This window comes from Psammomys obesus, unplaced genomic scaffold (assembly GCF_907164565.1).
Source record: "Psammomys obesus unplaced genomic scaffold, mPsaObe1.curated_primary_1811, whole genome shotgun sequence".
Taxonomy (NCBI): Eukaryota; Metazoa; Chordata; class Mammalia; order Rodentia; family Muridae; genus Psammomys; species Psammomys obesus.
In genome coordinates this window covers 3,431,604-3,450,881 of record NW_026590707.1, presented here as the reverse complement: position 1 = coordinate 3,450,881, position 19,278 = coordinate 3,431,604, and the positions used below count along the sequence as shown (strand labels likewise).

The following is a 19,278-nucleotide window of genomic DNA, read 5'->3' as shown; positions in this document are numbered from 1 at the left end:
TACACACATGGTTGAGCTAATGTCCTTGTTATATACTTGAGAATATTTTGGATCTACTCCTAGGAGTGGTATAGCTGGATCTTGAGGTAGCACTATTCCTAATTGTCTAAGAAAGCACCAGATTGATTTCCAAAGTGGTTGTACAAGTTTACATTCCACCAGCAAAAAATGGAGGAGGGTTCCCCTTTCTACACATCCTCTCCACCATGTATTGTCTCTTGAATTTAGCCATTCTGATGAGTATAAGGTGAAATCTCAAGGTCACTTTGATTTGACTACATGTTTAAGTGTTTCTCTGCCATTCAAATTCCCTCTACAGAGAATTCTCTGTTTAGCTCTGTACTCCATTTTTAATTGGATTACTTGATTTGTTGCTTTTTAACTTCTTTAGTTCTTTATATATTCTGGACACTAGCTCTCTGTCAGATATAGGGTTGGCAAAGATCCTTTACGGTTGGCGATCCTTTCCCATTCTGTATGCTATCGTTTTGTTCTGATGACAGCCTCCTTTGCTTTACAGAGGCTTTTCAGTTTCATGAAGTCTCATTTATTGATTGTTGCTCTTAGAGCCTTTGCTGTTGGTGTTCTGTTCAGAAAGTTGTCTCCTGTGCCAATGAGTTCTAGGCTCTTCCCCACTTTTTCTTCTAACCGACTTAGTGTGACTGGTTTTATGTGGAGATATTTGATCCACATGGACTTTAGTTTTGTACAGGGTGATAAATATGGATATATTTGCATTTTTCTGCATTCAGACATCCAGTTAGACCAGCACCATTTGTTAAAGGTGCTGTCTTTTTCCCATTGTATGGCTATGGCTTCTTTGTCAAAAATTAAGTATCTGTATGTGGGTTTACTTCTGTGTCTTCTGTTCAATTCCATTGCTCCACCATTCTGTTTCTATGCCATTACCATGCAGTTTTTATTACTATTGCTCTGTATTACACCTTGAGATCAGGGATGTTGATACCTCCAGACAAACTCTTGTTGTAGAGGACTGTTTTGGAGATTTTGGGTTTTTTGTTTTTTTCATATGCTGTTGAGAATTGTTCTTTCAAGGTCTGTAAAGAATTGTGTTGGAATTTTGATGGGAATTGCATTGAATCTGTAGATTGCTTTTGGCAGGATGGCCATTTCACTATGTTAATCCTACCAATACATGAGCATGGGAGATCTTTCCATCTTCTGATATCTTCTTCAATTTCTTTCTTCAGAGACTTTACTTTTTTTTTTTTTTCAAACAGGTCTTTCACTTGCTTGGTTAGAGTAACACCAAGGTACTTTATATTATTACTGGCTATTTTGTAATTTTTTTCTTAGCCTTTTGTCTTTGGTATACAGGAGGGCTTCTGATTTTAATGAGTTTATTTTGTATCCAGCTACTTTGATGAAAATGTTTATCATCTGAAAAAGTTCCCTGGTTGAATTTTTGGGGTCACTCATCTAAACTATCACATCATCTGCAAATAGTGATACTTTGACTTCTTCCTTTCTGATTTGTATCTCCTTGATCTCCTTTAGTTGTATTATAGCTCTACTAGGACTTCAAGTACTATGTTGAAGAGATATGGAGAGAGTGGGTAGACTGCCTTGTACCTGCTTTTGGAGGGAATGTATTGTTTCTCTCTGTTCAGTTTGATGTTGGCTATAGGCTTGCTGAATATAGTCTTTACTATGTTTAGGTATGTGCCTTGTATCACTGATATCTCCAAGACTTTAAACATGCATGGATGTTGGATTTTGACAAATGCTTTTTCTGCATCTAAGAAGATGATCATGTGGATTTTATCCTTCAGTTTGTTTGTATGCTGGATTACATTGACAGATTTTCAGATAGTGAACCACCCCTGCATGCCTGGGATGAAGCCTACCTGGTATTAGTGGATGATATCTTTTATGTGTTCTGGGATTCAGTTTACAAGAACTCATAAGAGAGATGGGTCTGAAGTTCTATTTTTGTTGGGTGTTTTTGTGGTTTAGATATCAAGGTGACTGTGGCTTCATACAATGAGTTTGTTAATGTATCTTTTATTTCTATTTTGTGGAATAGTTTGGAGAGAATTGGAGTTAGCTCTTCTTTGAAGGTCTGGTAGAATTCTGCTCTGAAACCATCTGTTCCTGGGCTTTTGGGGGGAGATTTTATTATTGCCTCTGTTTCCTTGGGAAATATAGGATTATTCAATGTTTAAATGATCTTGATTTAATTTTGGTAATGAAAGATACCAAGAAAATTGTCCATTTCATTTACATTTTCAAATTTTGTGGGATATAGGCTTTTGTAGTAAGTCCTAATGATTGTTTGGATTTTCTCTGTGTCTGTTGTTATGTCCCCCTTTTTGTTTCTGATTTTGCCGATTTGTATAGTTTCTCTCTGCCTTTTACTTAGTTTGGCTAAGGGTTTGTCTTTCTTGTTGATTTTCTCAAAGAACAAACTCTTGGTCTCATAGATTCTTTGAATTGTTTTCTTTGTTTCTTATTCAATGATTTCAGCTCTGAGTTTGATTATTTCCAATCCTCTACTCCTCTTCAGTGTGTCTGCTTTTTATTGTAAGGCTTTTAGGTGTGCCATTAGGTTGCTTGTATGCAATGTATCAAACTTCATTCCGGAGGCACTTAGTGCTATGAACTTTCTCTTAGCACTGCTTTCATTGTGTCCCATGAGTTTCAGGATGTTGTGCCTTCATTTTCATTGAATTTTAGAAAGTCTCTAATTTCTTTTGTCATTTCTTCCTGTCATTGAATAGAGAGTTATTTGGTTTCCATATGTATGTAGGATTTTTGTTTTTTCTCTTGTTGTTCAGATCAAGTTTTAGACCATGGTGGTCTGATAGGATACAATGGATTATTTATCTTCTTGTATCTGTTGAGGCTTGCTTTGTGCCTGAGTATATGGTTGATTTTGAGAAGGTTCCATGCGGTACTGAAAAGAAGGTATACTCTTTTGAGTTTGGGTGAAAAGTTCTATAGACAGCTATTAAGTCCACTTGATTTAGGATTTCTGTACCTGTCACTATTTCCCTATTTAGCTTTTGTCTAAATAATCTGTCCCTTGGTGAGAGTGGAATGTTGAAGTCTCCCACTATTAAGGTGTTGGGATCGATGTGTTATTTAAACTTTAATAATGTTTTACTTACAAATGTTGGTGTTCTTGTATTTGGGGCATAGATGTTCAGAATTGTGATGTCCTCCTGGTAGATTTTTCCTTTGATGAGAATGAAATGCCCCTCCTTATGTTTTTAAATTAATTTTGGTTGAAAGTCTATTTTATTAGATATTAGGATAGCCACTCCAGCTTGCTTTCTGGGTTCATTTTTTTTTTTTTGAAAAACAATTTTCCAGCCCTTTACTCTGAGATATCGTTTACCTTTTTTGCAGAAATGTGTTTTTTTTTTTTTTTTTTTTTTTTTTTTGGATGCAACAGCATGTTGGATCCTGTTCCCGAAACCTTTCTCTTAGTCTGTGTCTTTTTATTGGAGAGTAGAGTCCATTGAGGTTTATAGATAATAGTGACCAATGAATATTAGTTTCTTTTATTGTGGAATTGGTGATGTTACTGTGTTTCAATGCTTCTTTTCTTTTAATTTTTTGTTGTGAAGGTATCTATAACCTGTGTTTTCTTGGGTGTAGTTGTTTTCATTGGTTTGTAGTTTGTTTTCCTTCTAGTATTTTATGTAGGGCTGGTTTGCTGTGTAGATATTGGTTAGTTTGGTTTTGTAATGGAATGTTTTGTTTTCTTCATCTGTTTTGATTGAAAGATTTGCTGGATATACTATTCTGGGTTGGCATCTGTGGTCTCTTTAGTGTCTGCATGACATCTCTCAAGGCGCTTTTGGTTTTCAAAGTTTCTGTTGAGAAGTCTGATGTGAATAGGTCTACATTTATATGTCAGTTGGCCTTTTTCCCCTTGTTGCTTTTAGTATTTTTTCTTTGTTCTGTAGATTTAGTGTTTTGACTATTTTATGATGCAAGGAGTTTCTTTTCTGGTCTAGTCTATTTGGTGTTCTAAAGGCCTCTTGTATGTTTATGGACATCTCTTTCTTTAACTTGGGAAAATTTTCTTCTATGATTTTCTTAAAAATGTTTTCTGGCCTTTGGAGCCTGGAGTCTTCGTTTTTGTCTATTCCTATTATTCTTAGATTTTATCTTTTCATGGTGTCCTTGATTTCTTGGATGTTTTGTGTTTAGAACTTTTCAGATTTTACTTTTTCTTTGAGAGATGTATCAATTTCTGCAAGTGTATCTTCAGCACCTGAAATTCTTTCTTCCACCTTTTGTATTCTGTTGGTGATGCTTACCTTTGTGGTTCATGATCTTTTCTCTAATTTCTCCAGCTCCCAGGTTTTCTCTATTGATTCTAATTCTGTTTCCATGTCTTGCACCATTTCCTTCATCTGTTTGAATGTGGATTCCTATCTTTCCATAATGGCCTTTATTTTTTATTTTTTTTTTGTTTCCTCTCTATATGCTACTAATTGTGCCTCTACTTGCACATCTATTTGTTGGCTGTATTTGCCTGTATTTGAGAGCTTTTTTTTTTTTTTCATTTCCTTTTTATGTGCCTCTAATATCTGGATAAGCATATATTTGAGATAATTTTCCTGTGTGTCTGAATAATTAGGTTATCCGTTGATTTTGGGGGTTGCTGGTGAAGCCATTATGTTTTGGTTTTTGTTGGATGTGTTCTTATGCTGACCTCTAGCCATCTGCTTATTTATAACTGTTGCTGTTTGTGCCTGGAGTCTGTACTTCAGACGGGGTCCATTTGTCTCTGGTGTCTGGAGTATTCTTCTGGAAGATGAGAGAGATACACTGGTTTGAGTGTAGATACTGGTGTTTCAGCTCTGTCTAAGGGAGGAAGGTTGCAGGTACACGTGTACAAGTGTGAGTGTGTGCATGGAAGTGTGCCTTGAAGGACAGGATGCTAAAGTGTGTAGATGCCTGGAATGTGGGGCTTAAGCACAGGAGGGGGTGCTGGTGCTGGCACTGTTCACAAGCTCAATGCACAAAGGCAGGTGCCCTGAATACCTCAGTGGCCTACAGGCCTGTGTTACTCTCCTCCTGGTATTCTGATCTGTCTGGGTTCCAGGAATTGCTTGCCTAGATTCCACTGGTAGACCCACAGAACAGAGGCTTCAATGTTGAGACCACTGTCCCATGAATCCCTATGTTGCCCACAGTGTGGGTATGGGTGGGAGGGATCTGATATCTGGCTGTTAGCATAGAGGGTCCCTGGATCTTGGGTTCTGCATGCCCTCACTTAAAAGCACACTCACTCACTAGCAGCACTAATCAGAAAGCATATGTGATCCCCCTGTTTTCTACTCTCAGACTCTAATCTACTCTACTCTCTACTGTACACAGGCCTGCAAGTGACTGAGTGCACCTTTAAATGAGTGCTTGCAGGGCTCCATATGAAGGGTCCCTCTGTGCTAGCAACCAGATATTATATAACTCCCTCCTCAACCCCACTGTGGACAAGAGAGGGATCCTTGGTACAGCATTCTCAACATTTAAACCCGTGTTCTGTGGGTCTCCCAGTGGAGTCCAGGCAAACAAATCCTGGAGCCCAGACATATTTGTATACCAGGATGACAGTAAGACAGGTCTGTAGGCTGCTGAGGTATTTAGAGCACCTGTGAATGCATATTGTTCCTGAGAACAGGGCCAACACGTACACCCATCCTGTGCTTAAGTTCCACCCTCCCAGGCATCTACACACTTTAGCATCCTGTCCTTCAAGGCACACTTCCATGCACATACTCACACTTGTACACAGGTATACCTGCAACCTTCCTCCCTTAGATAGAGTTGAAACACCAACATCCACTCTCAAACCGGTGGACCTCTCTCATCATCCGGAAGAATACTCCACACACCAGAGACAGAAAGACCCAATCTGAAGTATAGAGTCCAGGAACAAACAGTGACAGTTATAGATAAGCAGATGGCCAGAGGTCAGCATAAGAACAAATCAAAATAAATAAATAAATAAATAAACAAACAAACAAACAAAACAAAAAACAGGATATCATGGCTTCACCAGCAACCCCAAAAACCAATGGATAAGCTAATTCATCGAAAACACAGGAAATATCTCAAATCTATGCTTCTGCAGTTACTAGAGGCACATAAAAAAATGAACAAAGCTCTTAAAGAAATGCAGGTAAATACAGCAAAAACAAATAGAGGCACATGGAGTGGCCTACAGAAATTAAATGAACAAAAATAAATAAATAAATAAAAATAAAGGTTGTTATGGAAAGACAGAAATCCACATTCAAACAGATGGATGAAATGGTGCAAGACATGGAAACAGAATTAGAATCAATAGAGAAAACACAAACAAAGAAAACCCTGGAGCTGTAGAACTTAGAGAAAAGATCAGAAACCACAGAGGTAAGCATCACCAACATAATATAAGAAATGGAAGGGAGAATATCAGGCACTGAAGATACACTTGCAGAAATTCATTCGTCCCTCAAAGAAAAAGTAAAATCTGAAAAGTTCTAAACAAAACAGCCAAGAAATCAAGGACACCATGAAAAGATGAAATCTAAGAATAATAGGAATAGATTAAAAAGAATATTCCAGGCTCCAAGGTCCAGGAAACATTTTCAAGAAAATCATAGAAGAAAATTTTCCTAACTTAAAGAAAGAGATGTTCATAAACATACAAGAGGCCTACAGAACACCAAATAGACTAAACCGGAAAAGAAACTCCTTGCATCACAAAATAGTCAAAACACCAAATCTACAGAACAAAGAAAAAATACTAAAAGCAACAAGGGGAAAAGGCCAACTAACATATAAATGTAGACCTATCAGATTCACACCAGACTTCTCAACAGAAACTTTGAAAATCAGAAGCACCTCAGCAGATGTCATGCAGACACTAAAGAGACCACAGATGCCAACCCAGACTACTATGCACAGCAAATCTTTCAATCAAAACAGTAGGAGAAAACAAAATATTCCATTACAAAATTAAACTTAAACAATAACTACACAGCAATGTTCAGAGTCTGTGTTTCTGCTGGCTTCTGCCAGACAACTTGCCAGTACATCCCACCTGCTCTATCCACCTGACTCTCCTCTACTATTCAGTAAGTGTGTGTCTGCCTCTTGGATCCTACCATTATGGGCTGGGCAACTGCCCTTACTAAAATGCTTTCCTCTTCCTCTACTGAAACTACCCTCTTCCAAAAAAAAAAAAAAAAAATCCTCTCTCAGTATCCCTCTCCAGTTGTTTTCTTCTCTATCTGCTCTAACCACTAAGATCATCTTGTCAGTGAGTAAATGTCACCCTGGAGCTGCCTGCTTTATCTACTGTTACCCACAATGGTAGGATCCAAGAGGCAGATACACACTTACACACTTTAGGAGAGTCAGATCAACAGCTTCATGCAGAGGGTGTGACTACAAGTTGTAAAGGTCTGAGGACAGAAAAGCTTAAGTTGTGACGTTCTAAACATGTGCTTTAAGGTGTGTAAATGTAAGTGCTAAGGGTCTTTGAAGGTGATTTAAGGAATAATATTGCTGATTTCTTTTCATTGCTTTTCAGGGAGCCCAGCAGTTGAGGCAGGCAAGTGTTAGGTGCACTGGGAATTTATACCAGTATGGGTTCCTGGCCAGAAAATGTCTTAATTTATTAACAAATATACTATCTGACAAAAATCAAATTCCACTCACTACGAACTACTAAATAAAATAAAAATAAAATAAACCTTAAAATAAAACACATTAGTGTTTTCCTCTGGGCACTGTGAATGAGCTCAGTGTTCAGTAATAAGCACATTGTGAACATATGTGACACAGATATAACATACAAGACATACAAATAACAACCATGACAAACAAGTAACATACGTGACATAAGTTGAACATGCACAAAGATATGTCACCACTCTATGCACACACACACATATATATATATATATATGTATATGTGTGTTTGTGTCACCCTCACATATATATAAAATACATGCATACACAAACACATACACACACACATACATGCGCGTGCGCACACACACACACACACACACACACACACACACATACAGAGATTCCCACTGTTGTTGGTTAGTGGGATTATACTCATCGTAAATCTGTGACCATCACTTTGGTTTTCCGTGTAGTGACATGGCCACAGTCCTGCAATTGAAGAAAAGTAAACAGGGTCAAAGCATGGAAAATTCTTGTTTTGAAACAACTTATATTTATGACATTATACCAAAAGAATGGCTCTTCTGACGTAGACGAGACCATATAACCTAGGTAGTTGTGGAGGATCTTGAACTTATCTTCCTGCCATTAGCTCCCAGTGCTGTGCTATAGACGAATACCATCATGACATATTTCAGGAGCACTGCAAGTGGAATCCAGGACCTTGTGCTTGAAACACAAGCTCTTCTCCAACTGAGCCATGTCCCCAGACATAAGCCTCTACTGTAAGAAGCTCTCTGAAGGCCAGTAGTTATTAGCTTAGAGGTGAGATTGTGATGTCAGTGAGATACATGGACAAAAGTCTGGGACCCAGCACTCCTGCCTAGTACTCATCGTAGACAGAGTCAGTGTCTCCCATATATCTTTCCACATGTTTTCCAGAGCCATATATCTCTTTATTAAAAGAAACCAGCAAGTCCAATGCAATCTTGGTGCTGTGATGATAACCGTATGAAGAGTCCTTGAGGGTATTCATATGTAAAACAAAATCACAAGGCTTAATCAATATGCTCCCAGGATTTTACATCTCATTGGATCTCTGTGGCTTCATCTCTGAATCTTATATACTTTATGGGACAGGTTCTAGTCCTTTCACTATGTTACTGCCTTTCCTCTGAATGCAAACTGTATAGAAGAGTCCAGGCTGATACAAAGTCCAGAATATCATTGACTTGAGGCTGAGCTGACACAGAGATCAATCTGGTCATGCTAAGTGTGTTATCACTGAACACAGCCTGGGAGAAGAAACCACCTCCTGTGGCAAGTGAGAACGCAAATATCTAAGCAGAATCCCAGGGTAAAAAATTTCATTCCAAGCAGAGCACTCAGGCCACTTTAAACTTGGTTTGAGTGTATATGAGACCACCCTCTAGAAGTGAGACAGCCTGGGGGAAGGGCCAGCTCCCACCAACCTTTTGTACTCTGCAACTGACTTCCCTTTCAGACCCAGGAGCTGTGAAACTTGAGTTTATGATAGCTTTAATTCATGTCATTTAAAGGAAGCACAGAGGACATTAGAGCTGGGTGGGAATAGGAGAGGAGAGGAAGACAATGTGTTTCCTTTCCAAGTAGTATTTAGAGAATTGAATGCTATTTGAGTAGTCCATTCCTTTGTTGATTTAAAAAGGATTTCATTCTAGGTCATAGAGACCTGAGCTATTCCAGGTGCTCAGGTAGGTAGGAGAATGCTGTATTCTACAGACAAGCAGATGTTAAGTCCCACATGATGCTTAATAGTTCTGACCTTTTTCCCTACCTTATTTTATTTGCTTGTAAATGGAAACAATGGCAGTTGCCTAATAAGTATAAAATTATCTATATATGTTCTAGATCCATTTGGAAACAAAGTTGTTGTTGTCCAAACTGAATTTTCAGCAAATAACAAGTTTAATAGTGTAAAATATTTCTTAAATTAAAATTAAATTTTAATTTAAAAAAAGATGCTTAGATGCTGAAAAAGCATTTGACAAAATCCAACACCCATTCATGTTTAAAGTCTTGAAGAGATCAGAGATACAAGGTACATACCTAAACATAATAAAGGCAATATACAGCAAGCCTATAGCCAACATCAAACTCAATGGAGAGACATAAATCAATCACACTGAAATAAGAGACAAGACAAGGCTTTCCACTCTCTCCATATCTCTTCAACACTGTACTTGAAGTCCTAGCTAGAGCAATAAGACAACTAAAGGAGATCAAGGGGATATAAACCAGAAAAGAAAAAGTCAAAGTATCACTATTCACAGATGATATGATAATTTACATGAGTGACTCCAAAAATTCAACCAGAGAACTCCTGCTGATAAACAGCTTCAGCAAAGTGGCTAGATACAAAATAAACTCAAAAATATCAGAAGCCCTTCTGTATACCAAAGACAAAAGGGCCAAGAAAGAAATTAGGGAAACAACACCCTTCACAATAGCGACTAAAAACATAAAGTACCTTGGTGTGACTCTAACCAAGCAAGTAAAAAACCTGTTGGAAAATAACTTCAAGTCTCTTAAGAAAGAAATTGAAGAAGATATCAGAAGATGGAAAGATCTTCCATGCTCATGGATTGGCAGGATTAACATAGGAAAAATGTCCATTCTGAGACTTGAAGAGGTCAGGGATACAAGGCACATATCTAAACATAGTAAAGGTAATATACAGCAAGCCTATAGCCAACATCAAACTCAATGGAGAGAAACTTAAATCAATCCCACTGAAATCAGGGATAAGAAAAGTCTGCCCACTCTCTCCATATCTCTTCAACATAGTACTTAAAGTCCTAGCTAAAGCAATAAGACAGCTAAAGAAGATCAAAGAGATACAAACCAGAAAGGAGGAGGTCAAAGTGTCACTATTCGCAGATGATATGATAGTCTACATGAGCGACCCCCAAAATTCAACCATAGAACTCCTTCTACTGATAAACACCTTCAGCAAGGTGGCAGGACACAAAATGAACTCAAAAAAATCAGAAGCCCTCCTGTATACCAAAGACAAAAGGGCCAAGAAAGAAATCAGGGAAACAACACCCTTTACAATAGCCAATAACAACATAAAGTACCTTGGGGTACACTAACCAAGCAAGTGAAAGACCTGTTTGAAAAAAAAAAAAACTTTAAGTCTCTAAAGAAAGAAATTGAAGAAGATATCAGAAGATGGAAAGATCTCCATGCTCATGGATTGGCAGAATTAACATAGTGAAAATGGCCATCCTGTCAAAAGCAATCTACAGATTCAATGCAATTCCCATCAAAATACCAACTTAATTCTTTAGAGACCTTGAAAAAAAGATTCTCAGCTTCATATGGAGAAACAAAAAACCCAGATCTCCAAAACAATCAGATCATCTGGAGGTATAACCATCCCCGAACTCAAGCTGTACTACAGAGCAATAATAATAGAAACTGCATGGTATTGGCATAGAAACAGAAAGGAGGATCAATGGAACCAAATAGAAGACCCAGAAATAAACCCACACACCTATACTTAATTTTTTTACAAAGAAGCCAAAACCATTCAATGGAAAAAAAGACAGCATCTTCAACAAATGGTGCTGGTCCAACTGGATGTCTACATGCAAAAAAAATGAAAATAGATCCATATTTATCACTCTACACAAAACTAAAGTCCAAAAGGATCAAAGACCTCAACATAAAACCAGATACTCTAAATCAGCTAGAAGAAAAAGTGGGGAAGAGCCTAGAACTCATTGGCACAGGAGACAACTTCCTGAACAGAACACCAACAGCACAGGCTCTAAGAGCAACAATCAATAAATGGGACCTCATGAAACTGAAAACTTCTGTAAAGCAAAGGAGACTGTCATCAGAACAAAACGACAGCCTACAGATTGGGAAAGGATCTTCAACAACCCTATATCTGACAGAGGGCTGATATCCAGAATATATAAAGAACTAAAGAAGTTAAAAACAACAAGTCAAGTAATCCAATTAAAAAATGGGGTACAGAGCTAAACAGAATTCTCTGTAGAGGAATATAGAATGGCAGAGAAACTCTTAAAGAAATGCTCAACATCCTTAGCCATCAGGGAGATGCAAATCAAAAGGACCCTGAAACTTCACCTCGCATCCATCAGAATGACTAAGATCAAAAACTCAAGTGACAACACATGCTGGAGAGGTTGCGGAGAAAGGGGAACCCTCCTCCATTGCTAGTGGGAATGCAAACTTGTACAACCACTTTAGAAATCAATCTGGCTCTTTCTCAGACTTTTAGGAATAGTGCTACCTCAAGATGGAGCTATACCACTCCTATGCATATACCCAAAATATGCTCAAGTACACAATAAGGACATTTGCTCACCCATGTTTGTAGCAGATTTATTTCTAATAGCCAGAACCTGGAAACAACCCTGATATGCATAAACGGAGGAATGGATACAGAAATTGTGGCACTTTTACACAATGGAATTACTCAGCAATTAAAAACAAGGAAATCGGGATTCAGCAAGATGGCAGCGCAGGGATGATTCTCGCTCTGACCAGCAGCACAGCAGGATTGGCACAGTGACCAGCAGTCAGAACTCGCAGCCCTAAAACACAAGTGATTGTGTTTCCCAGGTAAGAGGATACCCCATGGTGGGGGATTCAGTCAGCTTTAATTCACCCAGCTAAACTGCAGAAGAGATCTCAGTTCCACCAAGCGCTTGGTCGCCAGCCCAGAGCCACATGCCAGCGTGCTCTGATCACTGTCCCAGACTGAACTGTGGGCCCCACAACATCAGAGACTGGTATTTCCAATCGAGAGATAACCCCACAGTGCAGGAAAAGATTGGGACCATCCTTAGGTCACACAGACATTCCCTGGAAAAGACTCAGAGTTCCATGAGCGCCCAGGAGTCAGCCCAGAGCCAGAGCCGAGGACCTAGGCACTGGCACTGGCACAGAGTCCTCCCTGTGCCTGACTCGCTGCCCCAGATAGAACTTTGGGCCCCAGGGCACCAGAGACTGAGTTTCTCTGTCGGGTGCAAACCCACAGGGAGGGGAACAGCTGGTCTGATCTCAGAGCCCTCAGCCAATACCACCACCCAGAAAAGGTCTCGGAAAATATTACCCAGTTTCAGCAGATGCCCAGGCACCCAATCCCCAGAAAGGCAGAAAGGTGGAGCCACGTTAAGTCTGTGCCTGTGGGTTCTACTCGCCATCACAGACAGAACGGCTGTCCCCAAAGCAAAGACTGGGTGTCTCTGTCAGGAGGAAATCTCACAGTGGGGGGATCATCAGGTCCAATGCTCAGGACATCCAGCTCCAAAAGACTTTCTGGATTCACACAGACTCTAGGCTCTAGCCTTCTACTGCAGGCATGAGCGCTCAATAATGAGCGCCATTATTAAGTACCGCTAGGGCACTGGGGCACACAGCTGCATCCTCAGACCTACAAAAGCCAGAGAGCCATTACAGCAGCCCTCAGATACTACTCCAAGGATCAACCAGTTATCCCTAGCTAGACTGACAAACTGTGGGAATCCCTGGTTCTTCAAGAGGGCTGCACCCAACAATTACACCTTAGGAGCAACAGCTGCTGCTCATTAAATTCAGAGCAAGAAACCTAGCAGCAGGGCATCCATCACCAGGACCTCTCCTGATGAAAGGAAAGCCTTCCTGAACACGACAGTTACCACACAGGTCCATACACCTGAAGTGAACTGTGACAATTCCTGAGAAGCACCACCATTCAGATGGCCATACCCAAAAAGCAGAGGAGAACTTCAGAACCCCACCAAGTGGATTATCCCCACCCCAGGACTCAGCAGGCACCAGAAATTAACAGACAACACCTGAGACAGAGAGATGGGTAGAGGCTAACAAAAAAGCATAACCAACAGAAGGCAAAGCAAAATGGCATCCCCAGAACCCAGTTATCCAAGGGCAAGTAGCCCTGGACACACTAACATAAGTGAAATTCAAGAAAATGACCTTACATCTATGCTTATGAAGAGATTAATGGAGGAAGCAAATAAAATGCATAGAAAATTAGGGGAAGATATAATAAAAGAGATTATGGTCATCCTTAAAGAAATAGAGGAAGATGCAGCCAAACAGTTTGTGGTGTTCAGAGTGGAAATGATTAAATCACTGAATGAAATAAAAGAAACAGAGGAATGTTCAAAAAACAGCTGAAGGAATTGATGGAAAAACAGGAAAATACAGTCAGACAGATAAAGAAAATCAACAAACGGTTCAAGATCTAAAGATAGAATTGGAAAAATTAAAGAAAACACAAATGGGGGAAATCATGGAGAGGGAGAACTTAGGAAAGAAATCAGGAACTACAGAGGTAAGCATAACCAACAGACTACAACAGATGGAAGAAAGAATCTCAGGTGTGGAAGATACAATGGAAGAAATCGATGTATCCGTCAAAGAATATAATAACTCTAAAAAATTCCTGACACAAACCAAACAAGAAATCCAAGACAACATAAAAAGACAAAATGTAAGAATAATAGGAATAGAGGAAAAAAAAAAGACTCCCTCCTCCAAGGCCCAGAAAATATTTTAAACAAAATCATTGAAGAAAATTTCCCCAACTTAAAGGAGAGGCCTATAAGAATACAAGATGCCTACAGAACACCTAATAAATTAGACCAGAAAAGAAAATCCTCCCGTCACATAATAATCAAAACAGTAAGTATACAGAGCAAAGAAAAAAAACTAAAAGCTACAAGGGAAAAAGGCCAAGTAACACATAATGGCAAACCCATTAGAATCACACCTGACTTCACAACAGAAACTATAAAAACAAGAAGAGCCTGGACAGATATCATGCATACCCCAAGAGAACACAGATGTCAGTCTAGGCTACTTTACCCAGCAAAACTCTCGGTACTCATAGATGGAGAAAACAAGAAATTCAAGAACAAAAACAAATTTCAAAAATAATTACACACAAATCCAGCATTACAGAAGATACTAGAAGAAAAAATACAACCCAAGAAAACTAACTACTTTCAAAAAAACACAGGAAATAAATAACCTCACTACAGCAAAACAAAAAGTAGCCAAACACACAACCACAGCCAACATCAAAATCAAAGGATCTACTAGCCACTGGTCATTAATCTCCCTCACCATCAATGGACTCAATTCTCCAATAAAAAGACACAGACTAACAGAATGGATGCGTAAACAAGACCCAACAATCTTATATGTGTTGCATAAAAGAAACACACCTAAATCACAAAGACAGATATTACCTGAAAGTAAAGGGCTTGAAGACGGTTTTCCAAGCAAATGGACCCAAGAAGCAAGCAAGAGTAGCCATTCTAATATCTAATAAAATAGATTTTCAACAAAAATTAATCAAAAGAGATGGAGAAGGACACTTCATACTCGTCAAGGAAAAACTCCACCAGGAAGATATCACAATCCTGAACATCTATGCCCCAAATACAAGGGCACCCACATTTGTAAAAGAAACACTGATAAAACTTAAACCACATACAGATCCCCACACATTAATAGTGGGAGACTTCAACACCCCACTCTCACCAAATGACAGGTCAACAAAACAGAAATTAAACAAAGAAACAATGTCTCTGACAGAGGACATGAATCAAATGGACCTCACAGACATCTACAGAACCTTTCACCCAAACACAAAAGAATTTATCTTCTTCTCAGCACCTCATGGAACCTTCTCCAAAATAGACCATATAGTTGGTCACAAAGCAAGCCTCAACAGATACAAGAAAATTGAAATAATCCCTTGTATCCTACCTGATCACCATGGACTAAAGATAGAACTCAATGACAAAACAGGAAAGGCCTACACACACATGGAAACTGAACAACTTGCTACTAAATGACAACTGGATCAGAGAAGAAATGAAGAAAGAAATTAAAGTCTTCCCAGAATTCAATGAAAATGAAGGCACAACATAACCAAACTTATGGATACAATGAAAGCAGTGCTAACAGGAAAGTTCATAGTACTAAGTGCCTTCAAGAAGAAATTCGAAACATCTCATGCAAGCAACTTAATGGCTCACTTAAAAGCCCTAAGGAAAAAAAAAAGAAGCAGAAACACCAAAGAGGAGAAGACGGCTGGAAATAAACTCAGGGTTGAAATCAATCAAATAAAAACAAATAAAACAATTCGAAAAATCAATAAAACCAAGAGTTGGTTCTTTGAGAAAATTAACAAGATAGACAAACCATTAGCCAAACTAACTAAAAGGCAGAGAGAAACTATACAAATCAACAAAATTGGAAATAAAAAGGGGAACATAACCACAGACACTGAAGAAATCCAAACAATAATTGGGTCTTACTTCCAAAGTCTATATGCCACAAAATTTAAAAATCTAAATGAAATGGACAATTTTCTTGACTGATTCTACATGCCAAAGGTGAATCAAGAACAGGTAAACCAATTAAATAGTCCTATATCCCCTAAGGAAATAGAAGCTGTCATCAAAAGTAAGTCTACCATGCAAAAAAAGCATAGGGCCAGATGGTTTCAGCGCAGAATTTTACCAGACCTTCAAAGAAGAGCTAACACCAATACTCTTCAAACTATTCCACAAAATAGAAACAGGAGGTACACCACCAAACTCATTCTATGAAGCCACAGTCACAGAAACCTCACAAAGACCCAACAAAGAAAGAGAATTTTAGGCCAATCTCCCTCATGAACATCTATGAAAAATACTTGCAAAAAAAAAAAAATCAAAATACTTGCAAACCAAATCCAAGAACACAGCAAAGACATCATCCACTACAACGAAGGAGGCTTCATCCCAGGCATACAGGGGTGGTTCAATATACAGAAATGCATCAATGTGATCTACCACATAAACAAACTGAAGGAGAAAAACCACATGATCATCTCCTTAGATGCTGAAAAGGCATTTGACAAAATCCAACATCCATTCATGTTTAAAGTCTTGGAAAGATCAGGGAAACATGGCACATACCTGAACATAGTAAAGGGAATATACAACAAGCCTATAGCCAACATGAAACTCAGTGGAGAGAAACTTAAATCATTCCCACTGATCAAGGACAGGGCAAGGCTGCCCACGCTCTCCATATCTCTTCAACATTGTTCTGGAAGTCCTTGCTAGAGCAATAAGACATTTGAAAGAGATCAAGGGGATAGAAATCAGAAAGGAAGACGTCAAAGTATCACTAATTGCAGATGATATGATAGTATACCTGAGTGACCCCAAATATTCTACGAGGGAAATCCTACAGCTGATTAACACATTCAGCAAAGTGGCTGCATACAAAATTAACTAAAAAAAATCAGTAGCCCTCCTATATACAAAAGACAAAAGGGCCAAGAAAGAAATTAGGGAAACAACACCCTTCACAATAGCCACAAAGGACATAAAGTACCTTGGTGTGAACCTAACCAAACAAGTCAAAGACTTGTATAAAAAAAAAAAAATTCAGTCTCTGAAGAAAGAATTAGAAGAAGATATCAGAAGATGGAAAGATCTCCCATACTCATGGCTTGGCAGGATGAATATAGTAAAAATGGCCATCTTACCAAAAGCAATCTACAGATTCAATGCAATTCCTATCAAATTGCTAACACAATTCTTTACAGACATTGAAAGAAAAATTTCCACCTTAATATGGAACAACAAGAAACCCAGAATTATGAAAGCAATGCTCTGCAGTAAAAGATCTTCAGAAGGTATCTCCATCCCTGATCTCGAGCTGTACTATAAAGCAACAATACTAAAAACTGCATGGTACTGACATAGAAATAGACTGGTAGATCAATGGAATAGAATAGAAGACCCTGACATAAATCCACACACTTATGGTCACCTGATTTTTGACAAAGATGCCAAAATCATTCAAAGGAACAAAGACAGCATCTTCAACAAATGGTGCTGGTCTAGCTGGCTGTCTACATGTAGAAAAATGCAAATAGATCCATACTTATCACCCTGCACAAAACTAATATCCAAGTGGATCAAAGACCTCAGTATAAAACCAGACACACTAAACCGCTTAGAAGAAAAAGTGGGGAAGACCCTTGAACTCATTGGCACAGGAGACAACATCCTGAACAGAACATCAAAAGCACAGACTCTAAGAGCAACAATCAATAAATGGGACCTCATGAAACATAAAATTCCTGTAAAACAAAAGACACTGTAGTCAGAAGAAAATGACAGCCTACAGATTGGGAAAGGATCTCCACCAACCCTATATCTGACAGAGGACTAATATCCAGTATATATATAGAATTAAAGAAGGTAAGCATCAAAAAATTAAGTAATCCAATTAAAAAAATGGAGTACAGAGCTAAACAGAGAATTCTCAATAGATGAATATCAAATGGCAGAGAAACACTTAAAGAAATGCCCAACCTCATTAGCCATCAGGGAAATGCAAATCAAAACAACCCTAAGATTTCACCTTATACCCATCACAGTGGCTAAGATCAAAAATTCAAGGAACAACACATGCTGGAGAGGGTGTGGAGAAAGGGGAACCCTCCTTCCTCCACTGCTGGTGGGAATGTAAACTTGTACAACCACTCTGGACAACAATCTCAGACATCTAGGAATAGCGCTTCCTTAGATCCAGTTAGACCACTCCTAGGCATATACCCAAAAGTGTCTCAAGGTTACAATAAGACATTTGCACAACCATGTTTACAGCAGCCTTATTTGTAAAAGCCAGAGGCTGGTAACAGCCCAGATGCCCCTCAGTGGAGGAATGGATGCACAAATTGTGATGCATCTACTCAATGGAATATTACTCAGCAATGAAAACAAGGAAATTATGAAATTTCCAGGTAAATAGTGGGAGCTGGAAAAGATCATCCTGAGTGAGCTATCCCAGAAGCAGAAAGACTCACATGGTATATACTCACTCATATAGATTTATAATATAGGATAAACCTACTAAAATCTGTACACCTAAAGAAACCAATCAAGAGGGAGGACTCTGACTAAAATGCTCAATTCCTATCCAGAAAGGCAAAGAGGATGGACATCAGAAGAAGGAGAAAAGAGGGAACAAGTCAGGAGCCTGACACAGAAGACCTCTGAAAGGCTCTGCCCTTCAGACTATCAATGCAGATGCTGAGACTTATGGCCAACCTTTGGGCAGAGTACAGGGAATCTTAGGAAAGAAGTGGGAAACAGTAAGATCTGGAGAGGACAGGAACTCCACAAGGAGAGCAACAGAACTAAAAAATCTGAGCACAGTGGTCTTTCCTGAGACTGATACTCCCACCAAGGACTATGCATGGAGATAACCTAAGACCCTTGCACAGATGTAGCCCATGGCAGTTCAGTGTCCAAGTGGGTTCCATTGTAATGGGAACAGTGACTGTCTCTGACATGACCTGATTGGCCTGCTCTTTAATTACCTCCCCCTGAGGGGGAAGCAGCATTACCAGGCCACAGAAGACAATGCAGCCAGCCACTCCTGATGAGACCTAATTGACTAGGATCAGGAGGAAGGAAAAGAAGACCTCCCCTATCAGTGGACTTGAGGAGGGGCATGCATGTAGAGGGTGGAGGAAGGGAGGGATTGGGACTGGAGGAGGGAGGGAACCACAAAGGA

General features: G+C 39.1%; 1 protein-coding gene across 1 annotated transcript in view; it reads right to left on the bottom strand.

Moving 5' to 3' along the window:
* Positions 1–8,094: 8,094 nt before the first annotated feature.
* The window catches only part of LOC129678037 (STAM-binding protein-like), a 34,078-nt gene continuing 22,894 nt past the window's right edge, over positions 8,095–19,278 (bottom strand). The window contains exon 11 of the mRNA XM_055608709.1: positions 8,095–8,151. Coding sequence (XP_055464684.1) covers positions 8,095–8,151 — 57 coding nt within the window. The remainder of the gene's footprint in view (positions 8,152–19,278) is intronic.